This window comes from Gopherus flavomarginatus, chromosome 7 (assembly GCF_025201925.1).
Source record: "Gopherus flavomarginatus isolate rGopFla2 chromosome 7, rGopFla2.mat.asm, whole genome shotgun sequence".
NCBI classification, from domain to species: domain Eukaryota; kingdom Metazoa; phylum Chordata; order Testudines; family Testudinidae; genus Gopherus; species Gopherus flavomarginatus.
In genome coordinates this window covers 59,958,383-59,977,787 of record NC_066623.1, presented here as the reverse complement: position 1 = coordinate 59,977,787, position 19,405 = coordinate 59,958,383, and the positions used below count along the sequence as shown (strand labels likewise).

The 19,405-nt window shown below is 51.9% G+C and overlaps 1 protein-coding gene across 3 annotated transcripts in view; it reads right to left on the bottom strand.

Moving 5' to 3' along the window:
- The window catches only part of KIAA1614 (KIAA1614 ortholog), a 43,655-nt gene extending 28,962 nt beyond the window's left edge, over positions 1-14,693 (bottom strand). For all 3 annotated transcript variants that reach the window (XR_007775596.1, XM_050962988.1, XM_050962989.1), the window contains exons 1-3: positions 14,068-14,693; positions 8,996-10,015; positions 5,423-5,486 (exon numbers count right to left, since the gene is read on the bottom strand). Coding sequence is in view for 2 of the 3 variants with exons in the window: in XM_050962988.1 (XP_050818945.1) it covers positions 5,423-5,486; positions 8,996-9,989 (1,058 nt within the window). In the remaining variant the exon portion in view is untranslated. The remainder of the gene's footprint in view (positions 1-5,422; positions 5,487-8,995; positions 10,016-14,067) is intronic.
- Positions 14,694-19,405: the final 4,712 nt, after the last annotated feature.

The window sequence follows — 19,405 nt, the reverse complement described above, 5'->3', positions numbered from 1 at the left end:
TCACTAGCCCAGAGGCACAGGATTTCTGTCAGTTCCACAGGAACCAGCATAGCGGGAGCCACACATAATGCACTCAGTCACACTGCAGACCCTGCCCAGAAGCAGCAGCCTAAATCCACTTGGAATCAGAAAACAATTTCCCAACTGTAATTGGGGCTATAGGCTCCAGTTCCTGGGCATTCAAACTGCAACTGGAGCATTACTGGATCTGTAGTAAAGGCCCTTCCTCCCCCTCCCTGCCAGGGATTGCACTCTCTCCACTGCAAGAGGGTCTGCAGCAGCCCCCTCCCCACACCGTTGTGTCAACACAATGTAGCTCCTCTTCCTCCCCCATAGAGAACCACCACAATCCCTCCAGTGCCGCCAGCTCCCTGGGGAATAACCCTAGACTGTCTCAACAGCAGCTGTACTAGGATATGCATGTTAAATCTCACCCCTAAAGGAACAGAATCCCATTCTCTCAGGGGCAGTAAGCTCCAAGCTTTCCTTCCTGCTATCTAGTTAAGCTGCTGCACTCAGGACAATCCCTAGGATGCCTGTCCCCACCTACTCCTCTACTCCCCTGTACATTGCACTGCCCTGGGGAAAAATCGCACCCCATTCTTCCACTTCACATTGTCTGCCAGCTGCCCCCTGCTCTGTCCTGCCCCACATGTGATGCACAGGCTATTCCAGAGCACAGGCTTTCCCTACTGGCTGCTGCCATAATCCCACTGATTACAGTAATCAGCTCAGGCAGTCACTTCAGAGAGTCTCAGATTAACCCTTTAATGCCCAGGGTTTCCTAGGAGAAGGCAGGCATGTGAAACACAACAGAGTCCAAACTCACTTCAGAGCAAGAGACACATTCCGTGGGCACATCGTGCTTCCTCCTGATTGATGGGTAGATTTGTCCTGCCTGTGGCTCCTTTCCGTCACTTGCAACCTCCATAGCGGGATGGCTACCCACACAGACCTCTCCAGAGCTGGAGCTAGCGTATGCAGGGAGCACATTATACTCACCTCTGCAGCGGAGTCCAGATGGTTTCCCAGTGCCATTCAAGGCACTGACTGGATTTATGAGGCCTTTTATAGCTTGGGCCCTAGTATCTTAGGACTTGTCTACACAGGGGCTAAACCGAATGAAGACCAGTTAAGCCGGTTTGAAAACACTTGCATACGCTAACTGCACATCTGTTGCAAACTCTGGAATCGTCTTGCAAAGTGAGCTAAGTTCAGTGTGAGCTGAGTTAGTTCAATCTACTGTTCATGTGTACGCGATGCTGCTATGGCAGTCCTCCAATGGCTATCTCACACGGCCTTGTGGGTGGTGGTTACTGACCTCTCTGTTTATCTGTGTGCCCTCCACTGCTGTGGTGTGAAGTTGACCTGAAGTCCCCCTCCTCCAGTTAAAAACTGGCAGAGGGCCAGGATATTTGCCCATTTGCTCCTGGATTCAAATAAATCAGCTTTCCTGCAGCATTACTCCAAAAACCCTGCAACATGCCTCGAGCAGCTGCTTGGAGCTATGCTGAGACGCTAGATCTCATTGCCATCCAGGGAGAAGCGTAGGTGCAGGAAGCCCTTCTGGCCAGCCACCAGAATAAAGATCTGTGTGTGGATATTGCTGGATAGATGTCTTCAAGAGGTGACAACAAGGACTCCTACCAGGGCAAGCTCAAGAGCAAACAGGCAGAGGCCATTAAGGAGGCTGTGAGATTCAGTTGCTACAGAACTAGCTGGAGAATTATGAGAAAAGCGAGGTTCCCTTCCCAGCTGAGTCACTGATGTGCTGTGACACCTTTTGGCAAGTCACTTCATGCCTTTTTGCGTTTGTTTCCCCATCCGTAAAAGGAGGATAACAAATCTCCTTTGCTCTGAGTGTGCAGAGAGCTCAGGATTATTCCCCACTTGTAATGGTCTATCTCCATTCTTTGTTAAACTGGAGAACGCAATAGAGCAGAATCCCTTGACTTACATAAAATGTTTTGCATGAAGGGTGATTCAGGACACCATCAAGTCTTGTCCATTTCCCTAGTTAGCAGAGACACTCACTAATGTGACATTATCTCTCATTAAGTGCTTGCCGAATTCCTCCCTGCTCCCAGTACTGATCTGTGAGATGCCTCCAGCGCTGCCCTGAGTCAGCCATTCCACAAGCTCACTCACCTGCCTACTATGAAACCTGTCAGGTCTCTCATCACTCACGACATCCCCACCAGCTGGAGGCCCAGATCATATAGCGAACTCAATCAGCAGATCCCCCCGCCAGCTCCCACCTTTGGTGACCAGAGCATCATCCTGCACAGTACTACAGCTGAGCAGTTGCTCAGTTGCCTCAAATGAGGCCAAACACAGCTGGAAATCTCACTCTCTAGGATCTCTCTCTCTTATTTTTAGTCCATATCCCTAAGGTTTATCATTAGTTCACTGAGATTATAGGTTCCTACCTGCACAATCTGCCCTAGCCCATGGGGAGATTTAAGTCCAATTCCCTCCCAACCACAAGCAGTTACAACTTTCCCAGACCTGTACACGTTAACCCCTTTGATCATTTGGGTCAGTTTCTTCCTGGAGATTATGTGGAGCACAAAGCCCACAACTGGGCCCAGATCCTGGGCAAGCTGAGGGCCATATTTCCAAAGCGTGGCCTCTGCAGATGCACTTGAAAGCCTGTACACACAAATTTTGAGCACTAACACTTGGTGTCTTACAAGTGTGACCTCCCAAGGGATAGTGCTTAAAAATCGCTTGGATCAGTGATGTGCATATGCACTGATGAACAAGGAGGCAGAATGGCCTGGGTAGGGCACAGCACTGGGAGACAAGAGACCTGGGTTCTATTGCTGGATGACTTAGGGCAAGCCTCTCCTCCCCCCACCCCGCCTGTGTCTCCATCGTTGCAAAGCACTATGAGAGGTGTGCAGATACTATGGGGACGAGGACCAGCAGGACAGATGGATGGACAGAGACCAGCTCCAGGTCTTATTGAATATTTGACCCACTGTCTAAAAGGGCACTAACAAATCCCCCAGGGAACACTAGAACTATTGATTCCTCCTTAAATCCCAGGCCCACAGTTTAGAGCCCATTATTTGCTTTGCCCTATGACCCAGCTCTACACTGATTTGCAAGAATCTGTCAAGCATTTACAACTGCTCTCAGGTCTCTCTCTTGCTCTCTATTCCACAGGATGTATCTGCTCCATGAATACCCTGACTCTAAAGACTCAGGCTCCTAAGCTAACTGTAAGGAGCCAAAAACTACCGTCACCACTGGCAGACTGAATAGAGGCCAAGCACTCGCTGGGCCTGGAAACTGAGCTGCCGATCTCTCACCAGGGAACTGATCCGGGTGGCTGACGCATAGAGGCAGGGCAATAGCTGGTGGAAGCTCATGCTACCCTGGTTCCGTAGATAGAGGGCTCCAGAGATGTCAATCTGACATCTCTGCTAAGCACTAAAAACAGTTAATTGTCACTGGACTGGGACTCAGCAGACCTGGATTCTGTTCCCAGCTCTGCCTCTAGCCTGCTGGGTGACCTTGGGCAAGTCGCTTGTTATTTAGGGAAGGGAGAGGTTGAAACAAATAAATGAGCCATTTGTCCACCCATCCTCCCAGTCTGCATCCCCCCAAAAGAACAGCAATTGGAGGAGGTTGAGATGAGTAACTCACTATGGACGGGTTAAGGGGAATCTTCCACCCAATCCACAAGGCAACAGCAGATCCTCTGCAGCCTCAAGCATGCAGTAGCCCCTATGGCTCTTGTGCTCGTGGGCAAGAGGGAGAAGGCCAGGGGATCCCTGCAGTCATGCCCTGCTCCTCTCTCATCCAGGTGCTGGGATACAGCGAGCACAACTCTCTGTCAAGCAGATGGTGCACCCCGGAGTCCTGCCACTCCTCCCCACAATGTAATCAGACCAGATCATTAGCTCTGCTCTCACAGCGGAGCAGGAAGAGACATCCCCCACTCCATCTTTGCACCTGCTGGGAGTGTAGCAGCCTGACTCCTAGTGGGTGCCATCAGCAGGGGGTTATTGGTGAGGGGAGCACTCTGAGCAAACAGAGATGGAGCACAGGGCAGAATTTCCTTGGATTCCAGAGTCATACCACAGACTAATAGACAAGGTGAGGGGAGCAAGTGAAGCATAGAAGACACCCCCCTGGAAGGGAATGGGTAAGGCATGAAGCAGGCTCTTCCTTCTCTGCCCTCTACTGTGCGCACGCACACATCCTAACCTCAAAAACCTTCCTGCTGACAATGATTGTTCCCCCAACAGCTGGACCTGAGCTGCCACCCAGAGCCAAAGTCACTCAGAGATCCAGATCTGAATTGGGCAGCATTGGCCCCTTGTCAGGTTTCCCTGACAAGTCCCCATAAGCGGTAGCCAGCGGCGTAAGGTAAAGCTACTTTTAATGGCAGCCCCACACAGATCACGCTGCCATGCTCTGCTGAGAACTACCTGTCCTCAGAGGAAAAACATGCCTCACATGCTGGACCCGCCCCTTGTAAAACATACATGGGACTCTGCAGCAATATAGCATTTGGGGCTATTCTGGGCTCCAGTTGGGAAGAACAAGTCCTGTAATGCAACAGCCCCAGGGCTTATAATGAACTAATACAAGCTGGCGCTGACGGGAGTCTAGAATTAACTGCTCTCCCAGACTTTACTCCTTTTAGCCTTCTGTTTAGATGTGTGTGTTATTTTTTCTTGTTCACGTGGGTGGTGTATTGCAAACTGTTACAATTACACATTATCACTTTAAATCACAGGGGGTTTCCTGCTCCTGCTTGAAGGCTGGGGGAAGCTACAGGGAAGTGTGTGATTTGGACATAGCAGCAGTCAATCAGCTGCCAGCCACCCTGCAGAAAGGGATGAGATATGCTTCTCTGTCTTAGGGAGCAGCCTGTTTTGTCTCTCTGCTTTTGGGTTCTTGTGTGTTACCCTTCTGAAGTCTGGAAATAAAATCATGTTATGTTAAAAGCTTCCAGCAGAGTACTGTATGTTTCCATCTGCTCCTCTCCATGTGTATGCCGGGAAACAAAGCACAGCGAAAGCATTTCCCACCCTTGGTTTAGCGGTGCCATGTTCTCAATCATCCATGGGCAAGGGGCACTGGCAGGGAATGCTGCGCATTTAGCGATTGCTATTTCGAGTGAACTGGGGGCAGCTGCCTAACTCATGGCCCTGCAGACTGGAGCTCTCCATAGAACCTCAGAGCGGCTGAACACAAGCAGCAGCAGGGCCAGCTTCCCCCAGGCTGGCCTGGGAGAGCACCTTCATTCTGGCCTTGTATGTGTGAGGGGGAAAGGCCACCTCTACGGGGGAGTGGGAAGTTAAGGAACCAGACGAAGACCCACCAGGGACTGCCTACTAGTTTTAAAAATACATGTGGGGGGGTGCAATCTTCACTTCCTTCCTGCAGTGTTCTCAACTCTTACCTGTACGCTTCTGAGTCCTGCAGTGAGATCCCAGAGTCCCAGTCCAGGTCATTCACCAGCAGCTCTGCAACCCAGAACAGAGATGCACATTGAGTCGCACACCTCAGCATCAGGTAAAGCAAGGGGTGTGAAAGTGACACTGCTCTTCTGTTCACTACAGATCCCATTCACCCGTAAACCAACCGTAGGGCTCATCCTCCAAAGCCAATCCTTTCCTTCTAGATTATGTCGCCATAATGCAGCGTATTTCAAAGGCTTCCAATCTGCAATATGAGGATTTTTGAGATACCCTCTGGTCTGACACCAAGATACCTTTGTACAGAACCACTGGCAAGAGAGAACAGCATGGGCTTCACTAGGGTTTGTGCTAAAACAAATCTACTAGGACTTGTATCACTCCATTGAGTTGGGTGCTTTCAGCTTTCATGAGATAGTGATAAGGAGAGTTACTGTTGCCTTCCTAGCCATGTTTCCACAAAGAAGGCTGACTACTCACTTAGCAACCCCTGCAGATGATGCACTACCCATTCCCACAGAGAAGGGATTTGGGGGCCACTGTACCTAGAGCTACAGTTTTCTACAGGACAAGTCTTGTTTCTCCTCACTCAGCCTTTCCCTTATAATATGGCAAGGACAGAGCTCACACAGCACTAGGCCATATTTTGGAAAGAAATGGTCACCCTGTATGGATAAAGTGTCCTGAAAAGGGCTTTTTTTCTGCTTGTATTTTAAATATTAGAAATTCAGGCCTTGGCTCTTCTGTTTAACCTGGAAGACACTATGGATGACTGCAGAACTGGCAGCATTATGACCTCAGATCATTCTACAAGTGAAACCTGATTAATTGAGAGAGGTGATTTTTATTCACACACTGTAAAATCTTGGGATTGTATGCATATGGAACTGAAATACTGGAGAAACACTTAACAGAAAAGCTGTCTTTGTTAAAGATTCAATTTTGAGCTGTGAACGCCTGCAAACCACATCTGAAGCCTCCAGCCAGGCTTGCCATTCCTCATTTTTAAGCTACATTGATAAGGCTTGAATGTAAGTGACTACATTAGGAATGTGCACTGATTAAATTGAAGTGGTAGCTCTTTTTTTTTTTTTTTTTTTTTTTTGTGGAGAAAAGGCCTGTGATTAAAAAAAAATAATAATACAAAAACCCTCAACCCCCTCCCCGTGCATTTCAGGCCTTCTTTTCCTATCATAAAGGAGCAAAAATGGACAACGGTCACAACTCCAGTTTGTTGTGCTTTCTTTGCAGGGCATCTGTAAGGCTATGTCTACACTATGGGATTATTCCAATTTTACATAAACCGGTTTTGTAAAATAGATTGTATAAAGTCGAGTGCACATGGCCACACTAAGCACATTAATTCGGTGGTGTGCGTCCATGGTCCGAGGCTAGCGTTGATTTCTGAAGTGCTGCATTGTGGGTAGCTATCCCGTAGCTATCCCATAGTTCCCGCAGTGTCCCCCGCTCATTGGAATTCTGGGTTGAGATCCCAATGCATGATGGTGCAAAAACAGTGTCGCGGGTGATTCTGGGTAAATGTCGTCACTCATTCCTTCCTCCGTGAAAGCAAAGACAGACAATCATTTCGCGCCCTTTTTCCCTGGATTGCCCTGGCAGACGCCATAGCATGGCAACAATGGCGCCCATTTTGCCTTTTCTCGCTGTCACCGTATGTGTACTGGATGCTGCTGACAGAGGTGGTACTGCAGCACCACACAGCAGCATTCATTTGTCTTTGGAAGAGAGCAGAGATGGTTACAAGTCATTCTGTACCGTCTGCTGTGCCATTGTAAATTGGCGATGAGATGACGGTTATCTGTCCTTCTGTACCATCTGCTGCTGTCATGGGTGCCCCTGGCTGAGGTCGGCCGGGGGCGCAAAGACAAAAATGGGAATGACCCTCTGGGTCATTCTCTCCTTTATGTTATATCTAAAAATAGAGTCAGTCCTCCCTAGAATATGGGGCAAGTGTGCTAGACAACCAGTGTACCAGAAAGGACAGCTGCTCCGTGTCAGATCCCGCAGAAATGATGAGCTGCACGCCATTCTAGGGGGTGCCCCTGCAACAACCCCACCCATTGCTTCCCTGCTCCCCCAACCCTCCTGGGCTACTGTTGCAGTGTACCCCCCCATTTGTGTGATGAAGTAATAAAGAATACAGGAATAAGAGAAACTGACTTTTTAGTGAGATAAAATGAGGGGGAGGCAGCCTCCAGCTGCTATGATAGTCCAGGTAATACATTAAACGGTGCGGGGGAGAGGAGCCCAGCATCCCGCTGCTATGATAATCCAGGCAGTACAGAATCTATTCTTTAGACATGAAAAGGGGGGTGCTGATGGAGCTCAGCCCCCTGTTGCTATGATGAAGACAGTTACCAGCCGTTCTGTACCATCTACCAGGAATGACCGAGAGTCATTCCTATTTTTACCCAGGTGCCCCAGGCCGACCTCACCTGAGGCCAGCCAGGAGCACTCACGGGATGATGACAAGGACAGCTATCAGTCCTTTTGTACGGTACCGTGTGCCACCGGGGAGGGGAGGGGAGACGATGCTGCTGTTCACTGCCGCTGCACCGTGTCTACCAGTAGCATGCAGTAGACATAGGGTGACATATAAAAAAGTCAAGAAACGATTTTTTCCCTTTTCGTTCACAGGGGCGTGGAGGGGGGTAAATTAACGAGATATACCCTGAACCACCCCAGACAATGTGTTTGACCGTACAGGCATTGGGAGCTCAGCCAAGAATGTAAATGATTTTCAGAGACTGCGGGGACTGTGGGATAGCTGGAGTCCTCAGTCTCCCCTCCCTTCCTCCATGAGCGTCCATTTGATTCTTTGGCTTTTCATTACGCTTGTTACACAGCACTGTGCTGTGGACTCTGTATCACAGCCTGGAGATTTTTTTCAAATACTTTGGCATTTCGTCTTCTGGAACAGAGCTCTGATAGAACAGTTTTGCCTCCCCATACAGCGATCAGATCCAGTATCTCCCATACGGTCCATGCTGGAGCTCTTTTTGGATTTGGGAATGCATCGCCACCAGTGCTGATCAGAGCTCCACGCTGGGCAAACAGGAAATGAAATTCAAAAGTTCGCGGGGCTTCTCCTGTCTACCTGGCCAGTGCATCCGAGTTCAGATTGCTGTCCAGAGCGGTCACAATTGTGCACTGTGGGATACCGCCCGGAGGCCAATACCGTCGATTTGCGGCCACACTAACCCTAATCCGATATGGTAATACCGATTTCAGCGCTACTCCTCTCGTCGGGGAGGAGTACAGAAACTGGTTTAAAGAGCACTTTATATCAATATAAAGGGCTTCGTTGTGTGGACGAGTGCAGCGTTAAATCGGTTTAACGCTGCTAAAATCGGCTTAAACGCGTAGTGTAGACCAGGCCTAAGTAACAATGAGTGAGACTGTGTAATTCAGAGTGGACAGCAGGGGTAGGTACTGCAAGGTAGGACTGAGGTGCATGGCAGAGCAGCATTAAGATGGCTGTGACACTTCCTCTGCCCATTACATACACTTGAGATGCTCCCTCATCAAATACCCACCTTGAGCGGCTCCATCCTTCGCTAGCATGAGTGCTTCCTTCACATAGCGATGAGGCTCCAGAGAAGAGCGGTTCTGCCTCGACAGGCTCAGCATCTCCTGGAGCACAGCCCGGTTCCTCTCCACCCGCTCAGCCAGAGACAGCCCGCTGGCAACACTGGCAGCACTGCCAAGGCTGTCCCAGCTCTCAGCCCTCCACAGCCGCCCTGATGGGGCTAACCCCCTGCACAGATCATCCTTTTGAGCCAGGGGGAGGCTCTCCAAGTCCCTACCCTGAGCCAGCTCTTCTCCAAAGGGGGCTGGTTTGCCATAGTCTTCAAGGGAAGATTTCTGGCTGCTTGAGGGAAGATTCCTAATGGAGCTGGTGCCCCAAAGCTCATTTGGGGAGCCCCTTTGGGCCCTGTTTTCTGAGCAGTAGTCAGCATTCTCCTGCAAGCTCCTTCCTGGGCTTGGGAGCCTCCAGAGTTCCTCAGCTGAATCACAGCCCAAGGCACTGCCTCCTCCCACTGTTCTCTGAGTCTTCAGAGCATCTACATTGTCAGCGTAAAGGTCTGCAGCCACAGGCGCCCTGGCACCCTGCCCAAAGTCCACATCGTCATGGCTGTCTAGCAGCACGTCCGTCAGGTAAGTGCGGATCTGAGCCCGTGGCTCCACCACTGCGTCCTGGGGGACCCCCTCCACCACTGCCGGACCTGGCGCAAGCTTCCCTTTCCTGGCCTTGGGCTTCTTCAGAGAGGCCCATTCCTGGGACACTGCTCCTCCCTGCTTAACGGTCAACCTCTTCTCCTTCAGAGCCTTCACCTTGCCCTCCAGAATAGAGTAAGTGGCCCTGCCTGGTTCCCCTCGCAGCCCCGCTGGCTCCAAGGCCACTCGGACAGGCTGGTCGGTGCTGGGCTCGGCACTCTCAGTGGGGAGGTTGCTCCTACTGGCCTTCTTGCCATGCTGCTTCGAGCCCTTCACGGCTCTTCTCTTCTCCATAGGCGAGTTCCCCTCCATGCCGACCTTCTGCCTCCCAGGGGCCCCTTCAGAGAAAACAAACAGCAGTTAGGGCAGAACTCAGCTGGACTGTAAAGGGAGCTCTCTGCAGCACCACAGCTGGATGGGCTTACACACCCTTCTCTCAGGGAACTGCTTTTCCCATTGCTCCCGCTAATAACATTGGCCAGCTCCACACAGCCCTTGCCAAAGGTCTCTAAGCATTGCATACAAGTATTTACACTGCAGTAGCCCCTAGGAGCTCCAGTCATGGACCAGGGCCCCACTGGGCTAGGTGCTGCGCAGATAGAACAAAAAGATGGTCCCTGCCCCACTAAGCTTAGATGTTTATTGATTATCCCTGTGTCAAGGAAGGGCAAAGAGAGAGACCAAGCAACTTGCCCAAGTTCACAGCATTCTGGGGACCAGAAGTCAGGAATCCCAGCTCTTAGGGCCCTGCTCCCACTACTTGCCAACAGGCCCTCCCCACAGTTGCGTGCAGTTCTTGGGTACAACCATCATTGCAGGCAGAAATTCACCTGGCGTTGCCATTTCACTATCTTATACTTTCCATCACAATCCTATGTAGTGAGAGTGGAGTGCGGCTTTTGGATCGGTTACTGCACTAAGCTGAAGCAGAGAGGAATAGACAAGTTCCATGAACTGAACTCTGTCTATGGCAATGGGCACTTCAACTTTCCTTGTCTTCAGACACATTAAACAAGTCATTCTCTCTCTGCTTTTGTCTCATCTCCTTGTATAAATGGTTTAGAATAGCAGTAAGGGCCTTCAGACTGGGCATTTCCTGGCAGATATAAGATAAAATACCTATTTGCATTTATCTCGTACATTCCATCCAAGGGCTTTTGCAAAGGCAGGTGAGTATTATCATCCCCATTTTAGAGATAGGAAAACTGAGGCACTGAGCGATTAAGTGCATGACATAGGCAGATCAGTGACAACACTGAGACAGAACTCAGGTGTCCTGACTTGCAGTCCCCGGCCTAGCCTCTAGGTCATGCTGCCTCTCCTCAGGCCGTGAACCAGCTGGTCATTAAGAGCCACTATTGACTGAGAACTGCTGAGTTAGGAAAGTGACCAGGCTGAATGAAGTTTTGGGGGAAGTTTAAGACCCACCCCCAACTCGGCTCATCCAGTCTCACGCTACTGCTAGTTGTCAGCACGTAGCAAGGGCTCCTCCACTCCCAAATCTGTCTATAGCGTCAGAGGGAACATTAGTGATTTTCAGAAGGTGTGGATCAGCCTCCAGAAGACTGGTTTCTAATGCTAAATTCGCTAGGCTGGGCTGGTAATCTCCCGAGATTTCAGTTACGTCCTGCCTTCAGCTGGCTGCCAGGGGAAGAACCTTGCTTGTGGCATTCCGGCACCTCTGCTTCCAGAACTGTGGAGCCGGGCAGAGGGGCAGGAAAGCAATGAGCCAGGAGAAGAGCAAGAGAAGATATTCCCAGACAGGTGTGGGTCAGTTCTGCGTGGGTTTGGAGCAGAGGTTGGGTGAGCATGTTAATTCCAGCCGCACCCGCATGATCATTCCCTAGAGTAAAGACCTCGTTCTAGGCATCACAACCTGACTGCGTGTGCAGTTCCTAGCTGGGATGGTCAGGGCCCCAGGTGAGGTCAGATGGACTCCAATGTAGAAAGCTGAGTCCCTCCACTACAAAATAAGTTTAAATTACTATTTTTAAGCAAATCCAGGTGTGACCCTTTGTATTGGTGCATTGTGGGAACTGGTATTTAGAAATACATAGATGTACCCCAGGCTAGATGGATCCTGACACCCAATGTTCTCCTAGGTTTCTCACTATGACAGTGGGCAAACAAACACTCTCTGGGGCCCCTCCCCTCACCACAAGTCGAGATTGAGGATAAGAGTGAGCAGGTTCAGGCATTCGCCTAAGGCTGAGACGGACATTGAAGAGTGGGCACAAGGGTGAGGGTCAGAGCAGAATTCTGAGCAGGCTTTGGGGGGTTGGAGGGGAAATCAGCAAGTGACATGAAACATTCTCCTGGACTTTCCAGAAGGTCACAGGGAGAGAGACTTCAAACACAAGGGCAGTATGGGGAGGGAAGGGGAAAACCTGGATCAAAAGAATATACTCCCCCTGGAGCTGTTTCCAGACCTGAGCCTCACAGCAAACTGTTCAGAAGAGACAGAGCTGCTGCCATCTCCACTTACCACATGGCTCTCCACATGGTCTTGGCTGGGATGTAGTGATTGGATGCTGTCAAGGAGCAATGGCCAAGCCCAGCCCTCCCGGCTACACAGAGCCGCGAGAACAGGCATATTTATTGCCTTCCCTAAACCCAAGTAGCTGGCTCTGAACACTTGGGAGCTACCCCACATCCCATTTTAAAATGTTAATGACTTTGCCCTTCTGTAGCACCTTCCACCTGAGAATCTCAAAGCCCTTTGCATACTTTAACCCATCCTTACAGCATCCCTCGAAAGCAGGGGAGGTGTTTTCACCCCCATCTGACAGATGAGGTCCATGAAGTCAGAGAAGCTAAGGCCCAGACTTTCAAGAGTGACTAGTAATGGGGGTGTCCCAACCTGAGGCATTGTGAAGATCCTGATTTTCAGAAAGTGTGGAAAATCAGGTTCCTTTAAGGTGTCTCAAGGTGGGCAAACAAAAATGGAGGAACCCAAAATCATTAGTCACCTTTGAAAACCTTGGCCTAAGTGACTTTCCCAAGGTCACACAGCAAGTCAGTAGCAGAGTCAGGAATAGAGCCCAGGAGTCCAAAGAATTACCCTCCACCCAGGTCACTGCAGGCTGATGATCCTGCAGTCCAATGCCTGTGTGTTGCTGTGATATTCCACTGATGTGCCAACACCCGCCTGGAATGTAACACAGTGCTACACTGAGTATCCAGGCAGCACTGCACATGTGCTTCGATCAGCCTACCTCGCACACAAAGCAGCAGTGAAGCGGTTAAAGATGTTACACATGTCTGGATGGGGAAAAAATGAATGTGACGCATTTCAGCATGTTAGCCAGGGAATCTTCCAAGAACAAAAAAGAAGCCAAAACTTGTTTTTCACCTCCAAGTTCAGCAGAAGTTTCACTGCTTAGGGTTTGTCTACAGGGGGAAAGAATGGTATACACTAAGATGTAAATTTAAACCAGTATAGTCACCCTCTCACCATCACGTAGATGCTCTTATACTGGTATAAGAGTTTTTTGTGATTTAGCTTAACCCTCTTCCCAAGCAACATAAACTAAACAGAAAACAGGCCTTCTTCCAAACGTTCACATTGTGGGTGGGGGAGTTATACTGGTACAACTATATCAGTATAATGTAAAACTTCCCCATGTAGACAAGCCCTTGAAGTCCCAATGACTCATTCAGAAATACATATCTTAAAAAACCACCAGACTGGAAGAATCTTATGCAGAAGCCATAGGCGACAAGAGGCTAAAATCACAGCTTGCCTAAGTGAGTACAACTCCAAGTGTCCACTTGTGACAGTATTGTGTGGTCCAGTGACATGGAGGTGTCAAAGGGAGGTCAGGACATGCACAGCTGAGATGCCCAAATCAATTAGTTGTAATGCAGGTCACACTCTGCTGTGCTAGGTGCTGCACAAACGCAGTGAGAGGCAGCCCCTCCCCCTAGAGTTTACAGTCTAACTAGATGAGACACAGAGTAAGGGGAAAGGGAGGGTTATTTACCTGCATCTTGCAATGGGGGAACTAAGACAGAGAGATGCAGTGATCTGCTCACCGTCACAGTCAGCATGTAGCAGAACCAGGAACAGGACCCAGATCTCCTGAGTCCCAGTTCTGTGCCTTAAGCCACGAGCACCCTTCCTGTCTTGTGGCACTGGGGGCAATAGTGAAGCACTTAGATAATATCAGGGTCTCCTCCTAATGTACCACACCAGCTGATCCTGAGCTTCACAGAGATGCATCACAGTCACCTCCAGCTTGCATCCTCTATAGCAAACACCCACTCCCAGCCCCGTTTAACCTCCTTTGAGGCCTGAGATTCAACTGTCCTAGCCAGACAGAGGGCATGGGATAACTACTAACGAATCCCCCTCCCCACATCCTATTCAGTTCTCCACTTTCATACTCACCAAGCCTTCCTGAGTCAGCTGGGAATGGTGTGCTGCTTCTGTGTGGGACACAGGAGCTCTCCCCACAACTGAGTGGTGGGGAGAATCTCCTCCCCAACCTCCATCCAGGCTCCAGATTACACCATGGGACAGAAGTGCCTGCGAACCAGCTGCCAGCGGTGCCGGCGGCGCTCCATCTCCCCGAGACTGGATCCCGGAGGCCCTATCCGCAAGGCGGGAGCTACTCCTCAAGGCAGGGCTGGGCACAGGCTAGTCCGCTCTCTGGCCCTCTTCACTCATTTCTCTTTCCTATGCAGCACTGCGGGGATGATCATGGGAGCGAGGCAGGAAAAAGAGCACCCTTCCCGCCCCCAGATGTTAACCTTTTATAGCCACACTGTTACAACCACCAGGCAGCGGGGAGGGAGTAGAACTGCACTCGGGAGAGACATACATCAAATATGAGGGGGCAGCCTGAGAGCTATTTTGGGGGAAATCATAGCAGGACCCCAGCTGGGGAGAGGTGGTCAGCACAGGGATCACAGCAGGAACCTAGCCAAGGGGGAAGGGGAAATCAGCACAGGGAACCACAGCAGGACCCCAGCAGGGGTGAGGGGGGCAAGTCTGCACACGGGATCGCAGCAGGACCCCAGCTGGAGGGGACAAGGGAGGGGGGGAAAATCAGCACAGGACCAGCTGGCTCAGCACAGGGCTCACAGCAGGACCCCGGCTAGGCCTCTCTCTGCCACGACTCCCACGAGTTAAACGCGGTGGAGTTTTCCTAGCACTCCAGCTAGAGCCAGGGCCGGAAACCGAGAGGCAGGAAAACAAAAACCAAACCAAAACCTTTGCCAGCAGCGCCCGAGTTCACTGCCTGGGTGACTCCCCTCCGCAGCTGGGGTGCCCTCGCCCCCCTTCTCCCCTCTCCTCTCCCTTCAGTGACCCAGCTGTGCAAGCTGAGAGAGCCTGGGGAGCCGGCCCCGCGCATACCAGGGCACCCAAGCAAAAAAACATGCTAACCACGGAACCGCTGGCTATAAAAGGTAAGACGTGTTTGGAGGGGCCCACGGTGTCGCCATGGCTACCCACTTGCTTGGCCAGAGGGGAGGGGTGGGAATGGGGGGAGAAGCTACAAACCCACCCCATTGGCTGCACGCCCCGGCTAGCTGAGGTGGGAGGGTGGAATTCTACACCCCGTGGGGAGCTGCTCAGTCCCAGCTTGGAGGGAAGTTGGGAGGGAGGAGGAAGCGGGAGGGGAGGGGAGGTGGTGGAAGTTTGGCCGCTTTTGGCTGCTAGTCAGGAATGTCCCTTGTTTAGTCTCCATTTTTGGAGGCAGCTGGTAGAACTGAGACCCACGGGCGGGTAAAGCGGCCCTAGGAGAGCGGCAGGGCCTCTCTGGCAAGCGGAGGGAGTTATGTGGGCTTTTCAAAGGTGGGGGCAGGGGCAGGCTCTGACTGCACGTTGCTTTATCAGTCCCTAGGCTGGGGACTCAGCCCCCAGGGCCAGTCAATCCTGGATGTTCTTCAAACCATGGACCAGACACAAATCTGGAGGACCCATGTTCTGCTGAGAACCAGACTGAAATTCACCATCCACCTTTGCTCCACCCTAGCCTCCTAGTCCGAAGCCTGGCTGTGTGCATAACTAGGGCACGTGAGATGTGTATTCATTCTGTCCATGCATGTCACTCACAGGCCCTGGAAAGCCAGGATGGGTTTTGAAAGCCCAACCTTGTAGAGAAGGAACTGGGCTGGGTTCAGTTCCTGCCTATAGACTCCACATGTGACCTTGGGCAAGTCATTTAGGCCAAGAATTTCAGAAGTGTCCAGTGATTTTGGGTACCCTAACTTCAGACAACTTACAAGGGGCCTGATTATCAGATAGGTCCAGAGCACCCACCTCTGGAAGTCAGGCACCTTCCAGGCATCTCAAGTTGAGGCAATCAAAAATCATTAAGCATTTGGGTCTTAATCTCTCTGTCTCTCAGCCTCCTACCTGTAATGGGGGGATAATAATACCTCCTCTTTCCCACCTTGTCTCAACAAACCAAGTTCTTTGGGGCATGAACTGTCATTAGCATGAGTCTGCACAAGGCATAGCAAGATGGGGTCCTGATCTCCATTTTGGCCTCTAGAGGCTATTTCTGAAAAGAAATAGTATTATTCTAAACATATTATTCTTTCATACATCAAGATTTGATGAGCAAATCCCAGGGAATCAATGCACAGCTTACCCCTCACTGGCCCTTTGACCTAAGGGACACCACCAATACACAAGACACGATTACCCAGCAGAAATCTGAGGGCGCTTTTATGGTTCCTTGCTGTCAAATATCGACAGCAGAATCACTTGTGATAACTGGGAAGCTGTTGAGGGCTGGGAGAACGTAACCCTTAGCCAGGAAATGATTCCCACTTCATATCAGGCTCCTTAATAAGCTGTAGGTTTGTGCTGTGCCTTGTAAAAGCCAGCACTACATGTCCATGGGACCATCAGCCGCTATGTGACAAGGTGGCAATTTTCTGTAATATTTTTATGATGCCTATGTGTGACTCAGTTTCCCTCTGTACTTTGCATTGCTACCCAGTGGGGGCATATGGGTTAAGTCTGCTCTTGGGGCAGTGCAGGAGATATGAGGTGTGCCTGTCATCTAGTTGCTAGAGACAGACTGAATGGCTCATTAAAAGACTGGTCAAGGCCAACCCATACCAATGGAAAAATCCAAGCGGACAATGGAAACCCCACTGACCAGAACGCTGACACCCAGCAATCAACAGCCAAGAGGAAGGTGGTTCCCCCCTCCCCCACCTCTCAGTAGAGGCCAGCTAGAGAATAGAGGACTGAGTAGTGACAGGAAGGGGAGAAGAGTTAGGCCCCTAGAGGGACATGGCTCTCACCAGGGTCAGACAAAGGGAGAGACACAGAGAGAGCCCGGAATGGTGCCCAACCCCAGCAGCTTGGCTGGTGGATTGCTCTGGCTTGGCCAGATGGACTATGCTTTACCTTTCATTACTCCATGTGTCCTAAGGAATTCCAGTGCTGTGTCCCAGCTGACTAATAAACCCTGCTCTGGTTTGGAAAGGCTGTTGGGTGTCCCTGCAAATACCTTCTGAGGTGCCTGTGTCCCTGAAGAGTGCCCAACCCTCCAACCAGGAGTCTGTCTCTGTTGGCTTCGCTGGGCTGAGCTCAGGGTGTGAGGCAGGAGTGCTGAAGCCCACAGGCTCAGTCCTGGAGACAGTGAGAGTGTGTGGACTACCCTGAAGGAAGAGTAGGAGCTGTTGGGGTCTGGCAGGCAAAGCCTGTGGATCCATGACCCTCTATAGCTCCTCCTGCTGTGTCAGGGATGAGCCACTCAGGGCCTGAGCGTGTTTGGGAACAACTCAGGCTTCAGACATGTTTCAGGTACAATTGCAGCTGGTGTAATTCCCTGCTGGGGAGGTGCCTGGCCTGCACAGGAGCAGCACAGCAATTAGCACAAGAGAGGTGCCTTTAGGATCATTTCCTGTCTCTCTGGCAGGGCCGGTGCAACCATGTAGGTGAACTAGGCGGTTGCCTAGGGCGCCAAGATTTGAGGGCGCCAAAAAGCGGCGCCCCCCCCAAATTTTTTTAAATGGTTGCAGCCGCTGCTGCTGGAGAGGTAGTCTGAGCTGCCTGCGGCAGCAGCTGCCTACAGCCGGCAGCCCAGGGCGCCCCCGGGGTCAGGGCGCCGGCGCGGCAGCCTGGCAGCCCGGCAGCCCAGGGCGCCCCCCGGGTCAGGGAGCCGCTGCGGCAGCCCAGGAGCCCGGGGCGCCCCCGGGGTCAGGGAGCTGCTGCGGCAGCCCGGCAGCCCACGGTGCCTCCCGGGTCAGGGAGCCGCTGCGGCAGCCCGGCAGCCCATGGCGCCCCCTGGGGTCAGCGCACCGCCGCGGCAGCCCAGAGGTTCGGGCTGACGGTGGCTGCGCTGACCCAGGGGAATCCCTGAGCTGCAGGCAGAGGCTCAGAATCCCTCTCCCTCCCAGAGCAGGGGCTCCAGCCTCGGCAATTTTTCTCGTTCCCGGCGGGGGCGCCGGCGGCTGGGCAGAGCTGCGCAGCTCTGCTTAGGGCACATAGCAGGGGCCCTGCAACAGCAGCGCAACACCAGCGGCGCAACACCAGGGCTTCGCTTCTGGATGAAAGCGGGGGCTGCCCCCTGGCTCAGCCTCCACGTCAGCCCCAGCAAGGGGCACGGAGAAGAAAAGAGCCTCAGCAGTGGTCTGGTGGAGCGGAGGAAGAAAGAGGACCCCAATGCTCATGCATTGGGCAAGGTAAGCAAGTGCCTCCCCACAGGTCGGCCTCAGGTGCCTGTGCTCCTGCCCCCTTGGTCCTTGGCTGGTCCCTGCTCCTGCTCCCCTTGTGCCTGGACGGCTGGAGAGAACAGCAGCCTGCAGAGCTGAGCTGCCCCAGTGCCCCCAGGCACCCCCCTGACCCCATCCCCCCCACAGCCCTGACCCCTAGCTCCGAGCCTAGTCCTTCTGAGCTGGAAACCCCCTCGACCTCATCCCCCCACAGCCCTTGCCCCCAGCTCCGAGCCCAGTCCCTCTGAGCTGGAAACCCCCTCGACCCCATCCCCCCCACAGCCCTGACCCCCAGCTCCGAGCCCAGTCCCTCTGAGCTGGAAACCCCCTGACCCCATCCCTCCAACAGCCCTGACCCCCAGCTCTGAGCCCAGCCCCTCTGAGCTGGACACCCCCCTAACCCTATCTCCCCACATCCCTGAGCCCAGCCCCTGTGAGCTGGGCACCCCTGAACCCAGAGCCCAGCTCCCCACCCAGCCCTGGGCAACAACAGCACCACCCCCAGGCAACGACAGCCCATTGGTACCAATTATCACAATCACCCAGCAACTGCCCATTATGTAATTGCAAATGTATACATATCATTACAGCTTTTAATGTTTTTAAATAATGTATTTAGTTTATTTTCAAATTATTACAAATTAATTTTTGAATGTATTTCACTAGTTATTTTTTACATTTCTTAATACATGTTACTATAGTATTGCAAATGTTTTATGGAAGGGGCCACCGATTTTGCTTTGCCCAGGGCCCCCTGAGTCCTCTGGGCGGCCCTGTCTGAGTTTTAAGCCCTGCTGCTGTGTTTTGCCTGCAACAGGCAGGCCTAAGCCTGTGAGTGACCCCCATAGCAGCTGCCTGAAGAAGTGCTTGGGGGAATCATGCAGAAGGAGCGTGATATTTATTTGAGTTCTCTCCTCATGGAGGCTGTGCTCCACTTGGTGCAGGACAGCAGTCTCAGCAGGACTCTAGGCCCAGCACCTTGCCTCAGTTTGTAGATTTGTAGTGCACCCATCACCGGGCTCAGTCTGGCACCGCTACCCCTCACC